The 16,420-nt window shown below is 58.7% G+C and overlaps 1 protein-coding gene across 2 annotated transcripts; it reads left to right on the top strand.

Moving 5' to 3' along the window:
* The first annotated feature begins 87 nt into the window (after nucleotides 1–87).
* Nucleotides 88–13,390, top strand: OSBPL7 (oxysterol binding protein like 7). Of its 2 annotated transcripts, XM_025280252.3 has the most exons (23): nucleotides 88–1,702; nucleotides 3,056–3,205; nucleotides 3,319–3,444; nucleotides 3,620–3,673; nucleotides 4,271–4,384; nucleotides 4,697–4,807; nucleotides 4,902–5,019; nucleotides 5,657–5,760; nucleotides 6,089–6,181; nucleotides 6,259–6,391; nucleotides 6,468–6,562; nucleotides 6,759–6,854; nucleotides 7,494–7,631; nucleotides 8,201–8,294; nucleotides 8,963–9,195; nucleotides 9,315–9,452; nucleotides 10,191–10,254; nucleotides 10,355–10,433; nucleotides 11,294–11,438; nucleotides 11,536–11,680; nucleotides 11,767–11,893; nucleotides 12,109–12,231; nucleotides 12,406–13,390. In XM_025280252.3, exons 2-23 carry the CDS (start codon nucleotides 3,131–3,133, stop codon nucleotides 12,512–12,514), a joined length of 2,514 nt encoding a protein of 837 aa, XP_025136037.2. In that variant the 5' UTR covers nucleotides 88–1,702; nucleotides 3,056–3,130; the 3' UTR covers nucleotides 12,515–13,390. The 2 variants fall into 2 exon arrangements, 1 of the variants encoding a protein (XP_025136037.2); XR_003107814.3 differs by lacking the exon at nucleotides 12,406–13,390 and having other exon boundaries at nucleotides 11,811–11,893.
* The last annotated feature ends 3,030 nt before the right edge of the window (nucleotides 13,391–16,420 follow it).

Raw genomic sequence — 16,420 nt, 5'->3', positions numbered from 1 at the left:
TCATCTCTGACTCACCTCCCTTCCTAGAACATCTCCGTCTTCCCATGTCCAAGCCCGCCACTTCCCTGTACCTGCTCCCTCAAATGACACTGCTTACATGCTTGTCCTTTTGAAGGCAGCCGCCCGCTTTACCAAGTAGCTGACTTGTCTCAGGTGGTTCAAAACAAAAGAGCTGACGGGGAGGAAACCAGGATTCTGTTTCAATGACGGAGTCTGAAGGCTCTTAGTAGGAGTCCTCATCCAGGTCTCAGGGAACTGAAAGTTTCTCATGGAGGATGTTTAACTTGGAGCCCGCCCTTGTCCTTGATGGGAGCACGTTCCGGGTGGACACGGGCGATGCACGGAGGTGGCCGTGGAGAATTTCTGGGGCTTGGAGCAGTGCCGCAGCTTCCTCAGTCCTGGGCAGATCTGCGGCAGCTTCTCCTTCCCTGGTCCAGGGTCAACTTCCCACCGTGCCCAGCTCTGCCCTTTGCCCAGGGATGCTCAGTCAACATAAAGTGAACTAAAAGGCCTTGAGGCTCCTGGGTGCCAGAGCTAGTCTGGCCAGTGCTGCCCAGTGCTCTCCCTGGCTCCAGAGCCCTGCCAGGTGCCAACAGTGCCCTCCTGGGGTGGCAGGAACGGTGCCGAGGTTCTCAATGGAACACAGAGTACGCATCTTCTGAGAGATGTAAGACCCTGAAGGGTAAGCCGAAACCCAGGCGGAGACAGCTGGATGGGAAAGTGGCCCACGTCACATTGGCAATCAAAGAACCTCAGACTGCACCCTTCACCCGCTGGCGGTGCCTGAGGCCACACCATTCAAAACCCACTTCTTTCTAGAAAGGGGCTGTACTGCACTTAAAGCTGTCAGTCCAGTTCACATCCATTTGAATAAATTCCAGACTTTTCAGCAAGAGCAAGTTTTTAATTAGAATTGAGCAGCTGGACACTACTCTAGCAGAAGGGCAAAGGCGCTCAGAGCGGGAGGCTGAGCTAGCCCTTTACCAGCCAGCCTGTTACTGCCCTGGACCTGCTCCTGATCCAGACTCGGTAGGCCGGGGGTGGGTAGGGGTGTCTTACCACCTAGGTGCTTCCAGCCCCCATGTGTCCTGACCTGGCGGCGCATCACCCCAGTGACAGCCTCACTGTGGCCCTCTTAACCTTGACCGCCCTGTGACTGTGGCCTTGGCACCATCAACTGTGTCCCCTCGGGGCATCCCTCCCTTCCTGTCAACCTGATAGCTCTGCTGGCTCCAAATCTAGCCACCTATTTTCAGTTGTAAAATGAGAAGCGGGGGTTAACAAGGAAACGGCCTTGGGTACTAACGGGTCAAGGCCATGCTGGTATGAGTAAATTCTTTATCACTGCTGGCTTGAGGCCAGCAACTCCCCGGTACTCTGTGATCTATCTGGAACTGTGCCCAAAGGGGACTCTGTCCTCACTCCCAAGCCTGGGCACTGGGGAGTCGGTTCAGCCCTGAGTCCTCCCAGGAGCAGGGGGGCAGAGCTGAGCGGCCGCCTGGAGCTCGGCAGGAGGAGGGGCCGAGAAGGGGGAGGTGAGGAGATCCGGCTAGAGGGGAGGCTCCGACGTCTCCTTCCTGGTTCCTGCTGCAGCTGCCGCCACTGCTCAGCTCTGAGAGCAGGGAGCGGGTGGCTCAGAGACCGTGACTCAGAGGCGGAGCGGTGCTCGGGCCAAGGAGCACTGGTGTCCATGGACCCTGGGGTAAGGAGGCTGCTCTGGCATCAGCTGACATTCCCTGAGAGGGCTTCCTCCCACCTGAAGCTGGTGGGTCACTGCTCTGGAGATGAGGGCGGGAATGGAGCTGGAAAGAGGGCACCTACCTGGCTCACCTCGACCTGCGCCCTCCGTAACAGAGTCTGCTCCTCCACGCACAAGGAGTGAGGGGCCGGGATCCCATGGGGCCAGGAAGAGGGTACAGAGATGTCCCAATACTGGAAGAGTTTGGTAACTTCCAATGGCTAAATGCAGGAGTTTCCCCAGATCAGCCTCTCGTAGCGTAGCATGGACCCCTCTGCCCTGACCTTCCCACCACCCACACCCCCCATATCCCTGTCCCTCCTGACCCCCAGCTCCTCAGGTGCTTGCTAGCTCCATCGGAAGGTGTGAGCTGTTTTCCCAGCCTCAGGCCAACCTTGCCCCTCCAGTCCCCTCCCCCATCTCTCACACACGGAGTCTCATGCATTATTGATCTCCCCGTGGAGTCAGGATGGCCAGGACTGGTGCCCAGGGCGCCTGTGGGCACGGCTGAGGGACCAGTGTGGACCTCAGCATGCGTCTCCATCAGCCTGTCCCCAGCTCTCTCCAGGTGGATGGTGTTTCTCAGGAGCCCCAAGGACTGGGATGGAAAAAAGGAGGTTGTGGGGCGGGCGGGGCGTGGTGGACCGAGGGTCCGAAGTGGGCATCCTAAGAGGATGATTGATGGGGAGCCCAGGGGAAAATGGGGGCTGTCTCAGGGATCAGTCTCTCCAGGCAGAACAATGGGAGCCCATGAACTAGAAGATATGGAGGTCAGTTGGTCAGGCAGCTGGGGAGCTCTGTATGGAGCTGGGGTCAAGGATTGGGGGGTGCTCTGTAAAAGGTTGATGGCAGGGGCGTCTGCACTTCTGTGGTGGTGGTGGTGGGGTTGGGATCCCGAGGAAGAGGGGCTGGGGTGAGATCTCGCCTGCCCAGTCCCTGAATCCCTCTGCCCTATTTTGGAGGCTCTTCCTTCACTGCCCGGCTCACCTCTGATTACCCCAAGGGAATCCTCCAGAGAAAGCACCCAGTGTGTCCGAGAGCCAGAGAATGTGTGTGCCTAAGGTGGGGCGGGGCGGACTTTTCGAGGTTTTCTCTTGGCACCGGCCTGCCTGCTGCGCACTCTGCCTCTCTGGGCAGCGGCCGCAGCTGGAGGGTGTGGGCAGGGAGACCTGCCCAGAGTGGGGATGGGCTCGGGATGGGCTTGGCAGGTGAGCGGAAGATGTGCTGGGGCTCTCAAGACTCAGAGGGAGCAGGAGGGGTGGAGGTGGGGAAGGTGACAGTCAAGTCTGCGCTAACAGCATTTCTCTCTGTTTCCAGGGCCCCCTCAGGACAAGGTGACGTCCCTCCCCTTTTGCTCTCCGTCCACAGCAGGGAGTGGCCACTCCCTTCCCCATGGACTTCCAAGAGTGGGACCCTCCCTCCCTGGCCGAGAGCACTCAGTCTGCAAAGCCCAGCGGTGCCCAGCAGGTCTGAGGGTGGGAAGCGGGCGGGGGCGGAGGGCGGGGGGCTGGCCCTCAGGGACAGACAGATGTGGTGGCCTCACCGCTCCCCACCCCCTCGCCCTTTGTCCTGAACTGCAGGCCAGTGAGCTGTGGGAGGTGGTGGAGGAGCCTCGGGGCTGGCTGGGGGCAGAGGGTATCATGCCCGAGAGGCAGGAAGGCCACCTGCTCAAGAAGAGGAAGTGGCCTCTGAAGGGCTGGCACAAGGTAGGGTGGCAGGGCAGAGGGAGGGGCCAGATGCAGGGGCCGGAAGGGATGTGGGGCCGCTGGGCAGCGCAGGCTGTCTGTGTGTGAGGAGAGACTTCCGTGTGGTTGCTCTCCCCACACCCTTTCCTCTCCGCGCCCCCCACCCCGGTCCTGTTCCCTCTGGGCATCCTCACAGAGATACTTCGTGCTCGAGGATGGGATTCTTCACTACGCGACAACTCGGCAAGATGTGAGTTGGGGCCTCGGCTGTGGGTGTGAGAGGAGGGGGCCCTGGGCAGGCAGGGGGCTTCTGGAATCCCCCAGAGCAAGGCCTGAATCCCAGGTGTGCCGTTTTCTGGATGTGGGGTCTTGGGCAGGTTACTTCCCTGGGTCTCAACTCCTCACCCCTAAGGTGGAGAGAGGGTGATCACCCACTTGTAGAGTCTTTGTTGGGTGAGGGCTCTCGGGACAGTGCCAGGCTCAGATCAGTGCCCAAGACCGAGGGGCTTTATCATCCTTGTCCTCGTACCGTGCTCAGGCAAGAACGAGAAACTAAAGGCCTAGACACCTGGGCTCTGCAGGAGGTTCATCGTCCTCAGCCCTGCCTGCAGACTCTTGAGGGTGGGAAGTGTTCCTCGCCCTGTGACTCCCTGGAGCTCTGGTTGTGACGTGACGTAGCAGGCTGGCCAGTGCACGGGAGGACGACTGACATGTCCTGCTGACACTGTCACTTGAGCCTGAGGGTGAACCTGCTGCCTGACCTTCGAACCTAGCGTGACCTCAAGGGGATGGTGGCCCCGGTGGCCTCAACTCACGTCCCTTTCCCTCTTTGGTCTCACCTTCCCAGATCACCAAGGGGAAGCTCCATGGCTCCATTGATGTCCGACTGTCGGTCATGTCCATCAACAAAAAGGCCCAGCGTATTGACCTTGACACTGAAGACAACATCTACCACCTCAAGGTGATGTCCGTGGGAGGCAGGGGGTGGCTTGCCCCCCCAGCCTGGCAGAAGCACTGGGTCACGCAGGAGAGAGGGGCAGGGGCCGAGGGGCCGTCTGAGTTTGACCAGAGGGGAGTTCCCACCATGTACAAGAGCCAACGGCAAACTGGCCCTGTTGGTTCTTATGTGATCAGGCACAGAGAGGGGCCTTTGCACCATCTGTGTGCTGTAGGGAGAGATCCTGCCTGCCTGGGGACCAGAGCCCCAACTTCTTGCCCCTAGAAAGCAATCCTTCCCTTCATGCGTCCCTCTCGTTCTCCATCACCTCTGCAGATCAAGTCCCAGGACCTGTTCCAGAGCTGGGTGGCCCAGCTGCGTGCCCACCGCTCAGCCCAGCACCTGGATGTGCCTCGAAGCCTGCTGCCCAGCACCACCCACCGGAAGGTAAGATGGGCCCCAGGGCGGGACCCGGGCATGTGAGGATTCAGGCTGAGACTCAAAGAGGAGCCGCCTTCCTGACCTTTGACTCGCCCCACAGGTTCCCAGTGCCCAGCCTCCGGTAGCGGGTAGTGCCTCGGCTCTGCCAGGGGTTGGACCTCGGGAGAAGGTGTCTTCCTGGCTGAGGGACAGTGATGGGCTGGACCGCTGCTCTCACGGTGAGGGACCCCTGGCCTCCATGGGGAGGGCCCGTGCTCTTGTGTCTCGGTGGCATCAGCAGTCACAAGGAGGAGAAAGTGTGACCTCTTTTCCTGCTCTGGGAGCCCCCGTCTAGTGGGGGCGACAGCCTCTGCCTCTAGGCTGATCAGGTCTCCTGGGCCCTACCCCCAGAGCCTCAGGCTCACAGAGATGGCGGGGCTTGTGCTCTAAGCACATAGAGCTGGACACAGGGCTGGGACTCCTGACAAAGAAGATCCTGGGTGCCAACACAGGGAGGGGGCCTGAGGAGGAGTACCAGGGAAGGGGTGTGTTCTGGCATCAGGTTCCTAGAGCTGGGGGCTGTGATGTTGGCCTGGGAGAGGGAAATGCAGATGAGTCGGGAGAGCAAGGGTGAGGGCCGCCTGGCTTGTGTGGAGGCAGCGGAGGTGAAGTGTGGTCTGGGGACGGAGTGCAGACTGGGGTGCGGGTGCTCCCTGGAGGCCAAACCAGAGGGTGGGAGCCGGGAGTGGCTGTGGGCTCGTGAGCGGGAGAGGGAGGCAGTGTCGGGACTCCCTAGGCTGCTGGTGAAGTCTTTGGAGGAGGGAGGGGAGCCGGCCAGTGTTGGGAGAGGGCCTTCCTCATCCATCCTTCCCACAGAACTCTCGGAGTGTCAGGGCAAGCTCCAGGAACTACACAGACTCCTCCAGAGCCTGGAGTCCCTGCACCGGATTCCCTCGGCCCCTGTCATCCCCACGCACCAGGTGAGGTCCAGACGGAGACAGGGGCCCGCCCCAGGCTCTCTCCCCTCTTGCCCCATTCATCTCCATCACCTCCCCAGACAGGTCCCCTGTCCCCCTTAAATGCTGCCACTTACTGGAGAGCCACCGTCTCCCAATTGCCCCTCCCCACCGTGTCCAGACTGCCTCCGGGCTGTCTCTCTGCCCCTTTGGAGCGACCCCTTCCCCCTGTGCCCAGGCAGCTGCCAGGCTGTTGGTCTTCTGCCTCCTCCTCCATGGCCGTCCGCCTCTCTCTTGGCTTTGGGGGTCTTCTCCACCCTGAGACCGAAACTCACCCACCTTGACTTGCCAGGCCTCGGTGACGACGGAGAGACCCAAGAAGGGGAAGCGGACCAGCCGCATGTGGTGCACACAGAGCTTTGCCAAGGACGACACCATCGGGCGGGTGAGGTGGTCCCCGAGACGCTGGGTGGGAGGCGCTGAAGGAGGCTGGGCCCTTCCACCCTTCCCCTTCACCCACAGGTGGGTCGTCTCCATGGCTCAGTTCCCAACCTGTCTCGCTACCTGGAGTCCCGAGACCCCTCGGGCCCCCGAGGGCTGCCGCCCCCAGACTATGCCCACCTGCAGCGCAGCTTCTGGGCCCTGGCCCAGAAGGGTGAGTGTGAGCTGGAGCAGGTTGAGGGAGGGGGAGAGAGAGGAAGGGAGTCTGATTGCCGGCCCTGCCCCCACAGTGCACAGCTCGCTCAGCAGCGTCCTGGCCGCCCTCACTGCTGAACGGGACCGACTGAGGGACCTGCACCCGGGTTCGGAGCCATCCAGGCTGGGGGTGAGCCTGGGGATGGGGTGATCAGTGGGAGGAGCGGCCTGAAGATGGCAGGCCTGGGCAGGCCTGGGGGTGGTCGCAGGGCTGGACCAGGAAGGGGGTTGGTTGAAGCAGGTCCTGCCTGACAGGCCTTCAGTGTGTGTGTGTGGGGCTTCCCCTATCCCCATCCTGTACTGGCTCCCTCACTCTCTCCCCGCAGGTCTCTGAGACTTCGGCTGGCCCGAGGCGCCTCCACTCGTTGTCCATCTCCTCCGACACCACTGCAGACTCCTTCAGCTCCCTCAATCCCGAGGAGGTGGGAGCTGGGTGGGCGGTGGGGCCCTCCTTTCTCAGCAGGAGTGAAGGCAGAGTTCGCTTTCAGACCTGAAACTCCAGCCCCTTTCGCAGAACACAGGCAGCAGCCATATCCAGATCATTTCTTAATAATGTGTAGAGCGCTTTTAAGTCAGGACCTCGTGAGGAAGTCGATTCTTACCCTCAAGTTCACAGATAAGGAAACTGAGCCTTAATGGATCTAATAATGGGCCCAGGCTCCTGTACTATATGGGTTTGCACTTGGCTGTACTGCATGCCGGCCTCGTGACCCTGAGTCTCCTAATCTACAGAGTGGGGGTGATAATGGCACCTACCTTGCAGAGTGAGTGTCGGGACTGAGTTAACACATGCCAAGGGCGTGGAGCTGGGCTCAGAGCCAGTGCCGGGAAGTGCAGGCATTTATTGTGGAACCTGTGTCTCTTCACTCCCAGGCCAGGATCTTTCCCCAGGCCTCATACCCCATGATGCTCACTCCCCTCCACATCTCCTCCTGCTTTGCACGACTCAGACAGTAAAAGTCCCCAGTCACACTTCCTCTTGAGGGAACTGTCTGACCAGGGGAGCCTGGCCCGACTCTCCTGGCTGGGCCTCAGGCCGACACCAGTCTTGCTCCCAACAGCAAGAAGCTCTGTACATGAAGGGGCGAGAGCTGACCCCCCAGCTGTCCCAGAGCAGCGTCCTATCCCTTGCTGACTCCCACACAGAGTTCTTTGATGCCTGTGAGGTTCTCCTCTCTGCCAGCTCTTCTGAGAATGAGGTGAGGGAAGGAGGAAGTTGCCCGTGAGAGGGGAGGGATCCTGGGAATAGAGGGCTGGGGTTCCGGGAGACTAGAGTCAGTAGATCCCCAAGTCCTTTCTAATCAGCTCAGCCGCTCTCTCTGGGAACATGGCCAGACCTGCTGGGTTTGTGTGGCCCTGCTTGGAAATCTCTGCTGAGGACCCCTCTTCCAGTTTGATGTGCTCCATCTTCATGGGTTCTCCTGAAACTGCTGCCTCAGCTCCACCCCCAGTCATCTTTCTGTGACCCCATTTCAGCCTCTGCACTTCCTTGACCCTTGCCTTCCCAACCCTGGACCCCAGGAATCCCTTACTTGCCTCCCTTCATGTCCACCAGGTCCCTGAGCTGGGGACCCTCCCTCCCAAGGTGGCAGGGCACACCATGACACCAGGCCTCCTGGGGCAGTGTCTTAGGGTTCAGACCCCCCAAATATGTTCTCTTCCCCTTCCCACCAAAGGACTAGCTGGGCAGATTCTCGCCAGGCCCTGGGTACTGCCCAGCTGCCCGGGGAGGCCTAGTCTGCCCGGCCTGTCATCTGTCCCGGCCCAGGGCTCGGAGGAGGAGGAATCATGCACCAGTGAAGTCACCACCAGCCTGTCCGAGGAGGTGCTGGATCTCCGGGGAGCCGAGCACTGTCAGAAAGGTGCCCACCTGGCAAGGAGGAGGGAGGGCTGGAGGTGGGCCCAGAAAAGGAGTGTGCCGGGCCCAGGCCCCTTGGGAAGTCATTCCTTGTAGGACTGGTGGGCTGATGGCTTTGGACGTTGACTCCAGGGTGACTCTGGAAGTGAGGAAGGCTCAGCTGTGAGCTGGGTTCCAGCGGTGGCTCTGGGGGGTGGGGCTGGCTCAGCTTGGGGCCGGCCTCCACACTGGGCTTCTGAGGAGGCTCATGTGGGCCTCCGTGAGGCAGGAGAGCCCGCTTTGCCACCTTTTATTATAGCAGCCTGGCTTTGTAGTGTCATTTTACTCCCAGGTGCCTGTTTCCTTGTCTATACAGTTGGCTGGATAATCTGCATCCTGACCTTGGTTTCTGTGTTTATGAAAGGGAGTAGAAACCAAGGATGGGACTCAGGAAGGGGTTCTGGGGTGCAGGGTTTCCGTTTCCAACAGTGGGAAGCGTCCTCTGGTTCTTAGCCCTGTGCCCACCTAAATCCCCGGGAGCTCTCAAGAGTTAGCCCCCCGCCACATGCCCCAGCTCCTTGTAGTGAGTCGAGCCTGGAGCCTGGGAGTGAGCACACCTCAGGGCGCTGCAGGAGCTTAGGAGGGGCCCCGATGTGGTGTGCAGCGGAGAGGGACCGGCGGGTTGTGTTCCAGGAGCAGCCGTGGGGCCGCCCCGCCGCCGATGCCTGCCGGCCGCCAGCGGGCCCGGCACTGACGTGAGCCTGTGGAACATCCTGCGGAACAACATTGGCAAGGACCTGTCCAAGGTATCGATGCCAGTGCAGCTCAACGAGCCGCTCAACACCCTGCAGCGGCTCTGCGAGGAGCTGGAGTACAGCAGCCTCCTAGACCGGGCCAGCCGCACCGCTGACCCCTGCGAGCGCATGGTACGCCGGCCCCGGCGGCTGCCACCTCCCACGACGCGTCTCCCAGCCCCGTCCTCGCCCGAGTGGGGTGGCCGTGGGGTAGCATCTCCTTTGATCCCCTGGTGCTCCGCCCCCTTTAGGTGTACATTGCAGCCTTCGCGGTGTCTGCCTACTCCTCCACGTACCACCGGGCGGGCTGCAAGCCCTTCAACCCTGTCCTGGGGGAGACCTATGAGTGTGAGCGCCCTGACCGAGGCTTCCGCTTCATCAGTGAGCAGGTGCAGGCGGGAAGAAGCGGGCTGGCGTGGGGGCCGTGTGGATGAGGCCAGGGAGGATCCAGGCTTCAAGGGGCCAGGGCAGGGGTGAGAACACCCCGCAGATGGGCAGTCAGGAAAGGAGGTCCCTACTCCTTGAAACACCTGCATCGTGTTCTGGGTCAAGGAAGCTCATAGAAGGTTATTCTTGAGCTCAGTCTTGAAGGGTGGATTGGAGTTGGCCAAGTGTGCAAGGAGGTGGGAGACCATGCTGTTCCAGGCAGTGTAAAGGGATGGATGGAGCACATTTGGAAAGAGTTAGAGACAAGGCTGGAAGACAAGGCAGGACCAAACCTTGAGAAGCTCTGTGGGTGAAGATAAGGAACAGTTGATTGGTTGGTTTTTAAATCCTGACGGTCACAGGAAGTCATGGGAGGGTTTTAAGCAGTAGAGCGACATTCTTAGAATTGCACTTTGTAGAGAACACTCAGGCAGTGGTGGGCGCCAGGGGATGGGGAGAGGCAAGGAGAGCCCTGGAGGGGAGTGAGCGAGAAGGGAGAAAGTTGGGGCTTGTGGGAAAGGAGAGGATGATGGAATTTGGGTGGTGGCCAAGGATGACAGGGACAAGAGACCTGGAACTAGCTGGTCTTCTGGTTCACAGGGGAACTGGGGGTGAAAGTGAGGGGTGTTGGGGGCCTGGGGTCAGGAGCAAGACTCACGGTCCTCAGGAGCAGCCTCCAGAGAACTTCTTTGCTCCTCAAGGTCTCCCATCACCCCCCCATCTCAGCGTGCCATGCAGAATCTGAGAACTTCATCTTCTGGCAAGGTGAAAGTTGGAGCCGGGAGTGAAGGGCAGATGGGGAGGGGCTGGAACACCCTCTGGTCTTACCTCTGCTGTCGCGCTCTCTCCCCCAACCCAACTCCAGACATGAAGTGGAAGAACAAGTTCTGGGGCAAATCCCTGGAGATTGTGCCTGTTGGGACAGTCAACGTGAGCCTGCCCAGGTGAGTGTTCCTAAGTGCTGGGCAGCCGGGCCCAGCCCACAGGCCATGCTCCGGGCTGGGATGGGCAGGTATCCTGAAGCTGCTCGGGGTGGGGCAGTGTCTGGACACTTTACAGCCATGTTTACAGCAGATGTCAGTAAAAAAGGGAAAGTCTTAGAGCTGGAAGGGCTCATCAAGGCCATCCGACCAAGAGGCTTTCACAATTTTTGACCATGACTCACAGTAAGGAATGCATCTGAGACTTGAAGCCAGTATACTGTAACACACACACACACACACAGAGAAACCTAAAGTAGTTTTAGGACGAGTCACAAACTCTTGGAAGCAGCCGCATCTAGCTCATGTTACAGATGGGGAACTGCAACCAGAGGCCAGTATGAGGGGTGAAGGAGACCCTGGGCTTCAGGGTCAAGAGTCCTGGGTGGGAGTCTTAGTTCTGCCACTTAACAGTTATGCAGCAGCAAAAATACTTGAGTCTGCTCGTCTATAAAATAAGAGTAATAAGTAATAGCCAGCAGAAGTGGGTAGTAAACAGGCTGTTGTATATGATCAGCCCACCGTGGTCCCCGGCATCCAAGAGTAGGGACCCTGTCTGTGTTTTCACTCCCATGACTTAGGCACTTAGGAGCTTTCTCAGCAAATGGAGATGTGCTAGTTGAGTACTCTCTGGGAAGGCTGCTCTACTTAATAAATATGTCATCCTTCATGGAAGGGCCACGAGCTGGAACCAGGACGCCGGGGTTCCTTCCCCAGACCCACGTGACCTGCTCGGATGAGAGAGACACTCCCCGGGTCAGGGTAGCACTTGTTCCCCAGGGCCAGCCAGCTGCCCCTCACCCACCCTGCTCTCTCTCGCTCAGGTTTGGGGACCACTTTGAGTGGAATAAGGTGACGTCCTGCATTCACAACATCCTCAGTGGCCAGCGCTGGATCGAGCACTACGGGGAGGTGCTCATCCGAAACACGCAGGACAGCTCCTGCCACTGCAAGCTCACCTTCTGCAAGGTGGGCGGCCCCCTGCCCCCACTCCCTGCCCCAGCAGCCCCTCCACTAGGAGGGGAGGGGACAGCTTCCTAAGCCCCCTGCGCCACCCCCACGCCAGGCCAAGTACTGGAGCTCCAACGTCCACGAGGTACAGGGGGCCGTGTTCAGCCGGAGTGGCCATGTCCTCCACCGACTCTTTGGAAAGTGGCATGAGGGGCTGTACCGTGGACCCCCGCCGGGCGGTCAGTGCATCTGGAAGCCCAGTAAGTGGGGTGCTCGGGGCGGGCTGGGCAGGGGTGAGGGCAGCTGCGCGCAGTCCACCTGCCCCAGCCCCCTGCCTTCCCCCTAGACTCAATGCCCCCAAACTATGAGCGAAACTTCGGCTTCACTCAGTTTGCCTTGGAGCTGAATGAGCTGACTGCAGAGCTGAAACGGTCCCTGCCTTCCACGGACACGCGGCTCCGGCCAGACCAGAGGTCAGTGCCAGGTGGGAGCCACTCTGGAAGCACCGGGCTTCTCCCTCCCCACGGGGGTTTGTGCACAGACCGGGGACTGTATCCTTCCTTCTTGGTGTTGCCTCAGGGAGATGGGACCTGTCTGAGGGCAGAACTGGGCAGGGACAGAAGCCTTGGATTGATTTGGGGGCCCCTGAGGGTGGGGTGGTTCCACTGACGGAAGTCTGGGTGCCCAGGTACCTGGAGGAGGGGAACATACAGGCGGCCGAGGCCCAGAAGAGAAGGATCGAGCAGCTTCAGCGAGACAGGCGCAAAGTGATGGAGGAGAACAACATTGTCCACCAGGCGCGCTTCTTCAGGTGCCTCTGTGCCCCCTCGACCACCACCCCTTGCTGCTCCGCCTTTCTCTGAACTCTGAACTCCCCACCAGTCCCTTGCTGCTTTGAGTGGGGCCCATAGTGTGAGGCAGCATCTCGGGACTGGCCTCAGTGCTGGAAGCTCACCCCTCCCCTTCCCCGGCCCCTTTCCCCCAGGCGGCAGACCGACGGCAGCGGGAAGGAGTGGTGGGTGACTAACAACACGTACTGGCGGCTGCGGGCCGAGCCGGGCTACGGGAACCTGGACGGGGCCGTGCTCTGGTAGCCCAGGCCCCGGGGGCAGGAGGCCTCGGTTCCTCCCTCCGGCCCCCACGGACACATGGACGGGGCCAGGCTCTCCCACTCGCTGCCCTGGAGACCGAAGGGGCAGCCCTGGCTCTGGCCCTCTCCCCTCTGCCGGCCAGAGGGGCTTCATCTCAGCCCATCTCCCACCCCTTGTTTGAGGTGGGAAGCAGGATTCCCCAGTCTTGTTGCCCCCAGACAACCGGCATGTAAGACCCTCCTTGCTCTGCCATCCGCCTTCCTTCCCTCCTGGGGTTCCTGGGGGAGTCTCCAGGCCCTCAAGATCTTCCCCATTTCAGTGCCTTCCTAGGACACAGGGGACCCCTTGATGCTCCCCAGGCTTCCTCGGCCCAGGACTCTGGCCCCTGCTGTGAGGCTGTGTGGTTGGAGTGAGTGAAGGAGAGGGGATGGCCTTTTCTCCCACCCCTGTCCCTCCCATGCCCCATCTCTAGCATCTTCTCTCCATGCCCTGGCCCAGGGGGGCTCCCTTTGCTTGGCCCTGGCAGTCTCTCCCGTCCTCCCGGATCCCCTTCTCCCAAACCACAAAACGCCTGCAGCCGCCAGCTCCTTCGTCCCTGGTCCTCAAGTGGCTTCCTTCAGTCTCAGCTCAGCGGATCCCCCCAGAGCAGGCAGGGCAGGAAGGGTGCCTGGCCTCTGACCCACCAGGAGTGAGCGAGCACGTGTGCGTGTCTGTGTAGAAGTGTGTGTCTGTGTGTCTGTGTACTGCTTGCGGGCGAGCAGGATTCCTCATGTAGGCCGGACGTCCCGCTGCCGTTGCTGCTCATCTTACCAGTCTGCCTCTGATAAAGGTGAATTGCTATGACATTCCAAGCTCCAATAAAGACTGTCTCAAACTTTGGCCTGTGAGCATTCCTTTAAAAACACGTGTGCTCAAGCTCAGGCTTTCCTCGAGGCTCAGCTGGTAAAAAACCTGCCTGCTAATGCAGGATGCACAAGAGACTCAGGTTCAATCCCTCGGTTGGGAAGATCCTCTGGAGAAGGAAATGGCAACCCACTCTAGTATTCTTGCCTGGAGATTCCATGGACGGAGGAGCCTGGAGCTATAGTCCATGGGGTCACAAACAGTCAGACACGACTGAGCGACTTCACTTTCTTTCACTTTCAGAGCCTCCAGTCACTTCCATTTTAATGCTGGTTTTCGGGCCGATATTTTAAAAGAGAAATAAATTTCAAATACATCCATTGCTTCTGAGTTTCTCAGGGAAAACCCAGACTCTTCAACCAGGCAGAAACCTGTGTGGTCCCTGTCCCCCACCCCCAGCATCCTTGGTCAGGTCTGTGCTCACCCTCTCATTCCCTCGGTGACTTTTCAAGGAAAGGATGCGGGGAGGGGAGGGACAGGAAGGGATGGGAGAACAGGGCAAGCTGCATTTCTCCACCCCACCCCCACCCCCACCTCCCAGGTCCAAACCCCAGCCCTGTTACTCCAGAGTTGTTCTGACCTTGACCAAGTGCTTCACCTTTCTGTTCAGAGATTCTGTTCCCTCATTTGGCTTCCTTTGTGTCTTAGAGGAGAAGGTATGTCCAGGCTCCTGATTTCATTAGTGGTCTCCTAGCCCCTCAGCCCACCCCACTGTCCCCTCAGGCTCTGGTATAAGGGGTGTCCCAAGAGGAGGTCATGCTTTCCAAGGGGAACAGAAAGAACAGAGGGGTCCCCTGAGCTAAAACAGCCCCTCCAGGGCTAGTCCCTTTCTTCTTCCTGCGCCTCCAGCCCCGCCCCCACCCCGCCCACCGCCACCCCTGGGAGGGGTGTGGTCCACATTTCCACAGTTTATTTACTGAAGGTGCTAAAAGGAACAGGTTTGTCCTGACACCATGCACCAGAAATAACCTCAATCCATTCCAGAAAAAGCCAAAGCCTGCACACATTCAGGATCTTTTTAAAACAAGATGTGCTGTCTTCCTCCCCGACCCTTTCTACCCAGAGTCACACACAGCCTGACCGACAAGCCTATGTTCAACTCCCACATGTTTTAAGAACTAGAGTTTCAAACAGACCGAATTCCAAAGGTATTTTTCTAATGGAGACAGGAGACTAGGTGCAACTCCTCTGCCCACGGGAACCAGGTCATCTGTGGCTTTTGCCATGGAGACCAGTATCCTCTCTCCTCCCCGGTGCCAGCTCAACGGTGGGAGGGAAGGTGCTCAGGCTGGTTTTGCTCCTCCTGTGGCATTCCTGCTGGAGGACCCTTGTCTCTCAGAAGCCCTCCCCACCCAGCCAGGGTCTGGTACTTGGCTGCTGATGGGGGCGCTCGGGCGGGGCTGAGGGGAGCCCGGATTTCTGACTGCAGGCTGTGCTCAGTGGACAGTGTAAAGGGGAGGAAGCGACTGTGGGTACAGAGGGTGGTGGCCACCTCCCGGGCACCAGGAAGACAGGCTTGGAGGGTGCTCGAGTCTGCTCTGAGGAAGGCAGGCCAGGCCCCCTTCTCAAGCCCTCTCCATCCAGTCTGAGGATGGAGGCACAGGAGGACTGCTCACTGTGGGCCTCAGGGCAGCCCAGCCCAGACCCAGGGCCTTGTTCAGAGGATGCGGCAGTCCCAGGCAGAGGGGAGGATGTGGGTTCAACGGCCCATCTTTTGACTGAGCTTGGGAAAGAGGCAAGGTGGGACACACCAGTTTGTAAAGCCAGGGGCCTGTTTCCCCAGATGAGCAAAGATCAGAGCTTGCACAGCAGAGGAAAACCAGGGCCCAAGGATGGTAGCAGAGGGTGAGGGAGGCAGGCAAGAACCATTGGTCTTCAGCTCAGCTGCCGTGGGACCCTCCAACCCCAAATCGCTCCACCTAGAGAGATTAAAGTTGTCTTTTAAAACTGAATGACTGAGGAAGCCACTCGCGCACCCGCCCAGAAGAGTGAATAAGACATGTCCAGTGGAAAGTGTGTTTCGGACCAGAGGACTGATGTGAATTGATATGCACCCATTCTCTATTTGTTGAAGTTGGTAGCATTTAAATACAAACTCATGTCCCAGCATTTTGTCTGATTTTTTAGTTGACATTTTGCAGTTTTTTTAATGTGAAACTTCAACTGCTGTCAAAACTTGAGTTGAAATCAAGTTATCAATTATCTTGGTTTTTATAGATATAGATGAAATTTGTTAATAAAAGTTGCAAATCAGTGGTTTAATCTTTAAAAAAAAAAAAAAAAAAAAAAAAAACCGTAACGACTGAGTTGCTGTTGGGGATACCCAGGTAGCAAGGGGCAAAAAAAGGCCAGAAACACTTAAAACTTGCCCCCATGCCCCATTCCCTGGATCTTCTGAATAAAGAGGGGTTTGGCGTGTGTGTGTGTGTGTGTGTGTGTGTGTGTGTGTTTGTAGTGAACCTCAGAGGGGAGGGAGTGCTGAACCAGGATTAGCCCAGGAACCTGTGTCAAAGGTAAACATGGTCGAACGTTCAAGTGGTGAAAACAGATTTTCCTCACTGACTACCGACAGGAGGGGAAAGAGCTGAGCTCCGTTCTGATCTGTGCAGAGGACCCTGGGTGGTTAAGGGGAGCATGAAGGAGTGGGGAAGGGCAGTGGGGTCTCAAGCAGTTTCGGAGAAAACTACAGCGTTAGGAGTGTCAGTGTGATGAGGCCAGGGTGCCCACGAGTGACAATTATCTCAGGATTCTGTCTTCTGAGAGAGACCAGGAGACATGGCCTCTATCTTTCCTGATGAGTGACTTCAAGAAGTGGCGTTCAGGTTCTTGTGCAAAACACTCTTGTTGGAGGAGGAGGGACAGAGGAAGGAATCACAATGACAAGCCCTGTTTAGTAAATGCTCTAAGAAAGGGAGGTCAGGGGCTGGGTCAGGTGTTGGCTAGAACAAGCAGTGAATTCTGCTGGCAGCATTGAGCTTTCCCAGGCAGGCATTCTGAGGGGAACTG

Source organism: Bubalus bubalis, chromosome 3, assembly GCF_019923935.1.
Source record: "Bubalus bubalis isolate 160015118507 breed Murrah chromosome 3, NDDB_SH_1, whole genome shotgun sequence".
Lineage (NCBI taxonomy): Eukaryota > Metazoa > Chordata > Mammalia > Artiodactyla > Bovidae > Bubalus > Bubalus bubalis.
The sequence above is the reverse complement of the archived record's forward strand: the minus strand, read 5'-3'. Positions and strand labels throughout refer to the sequence as shown.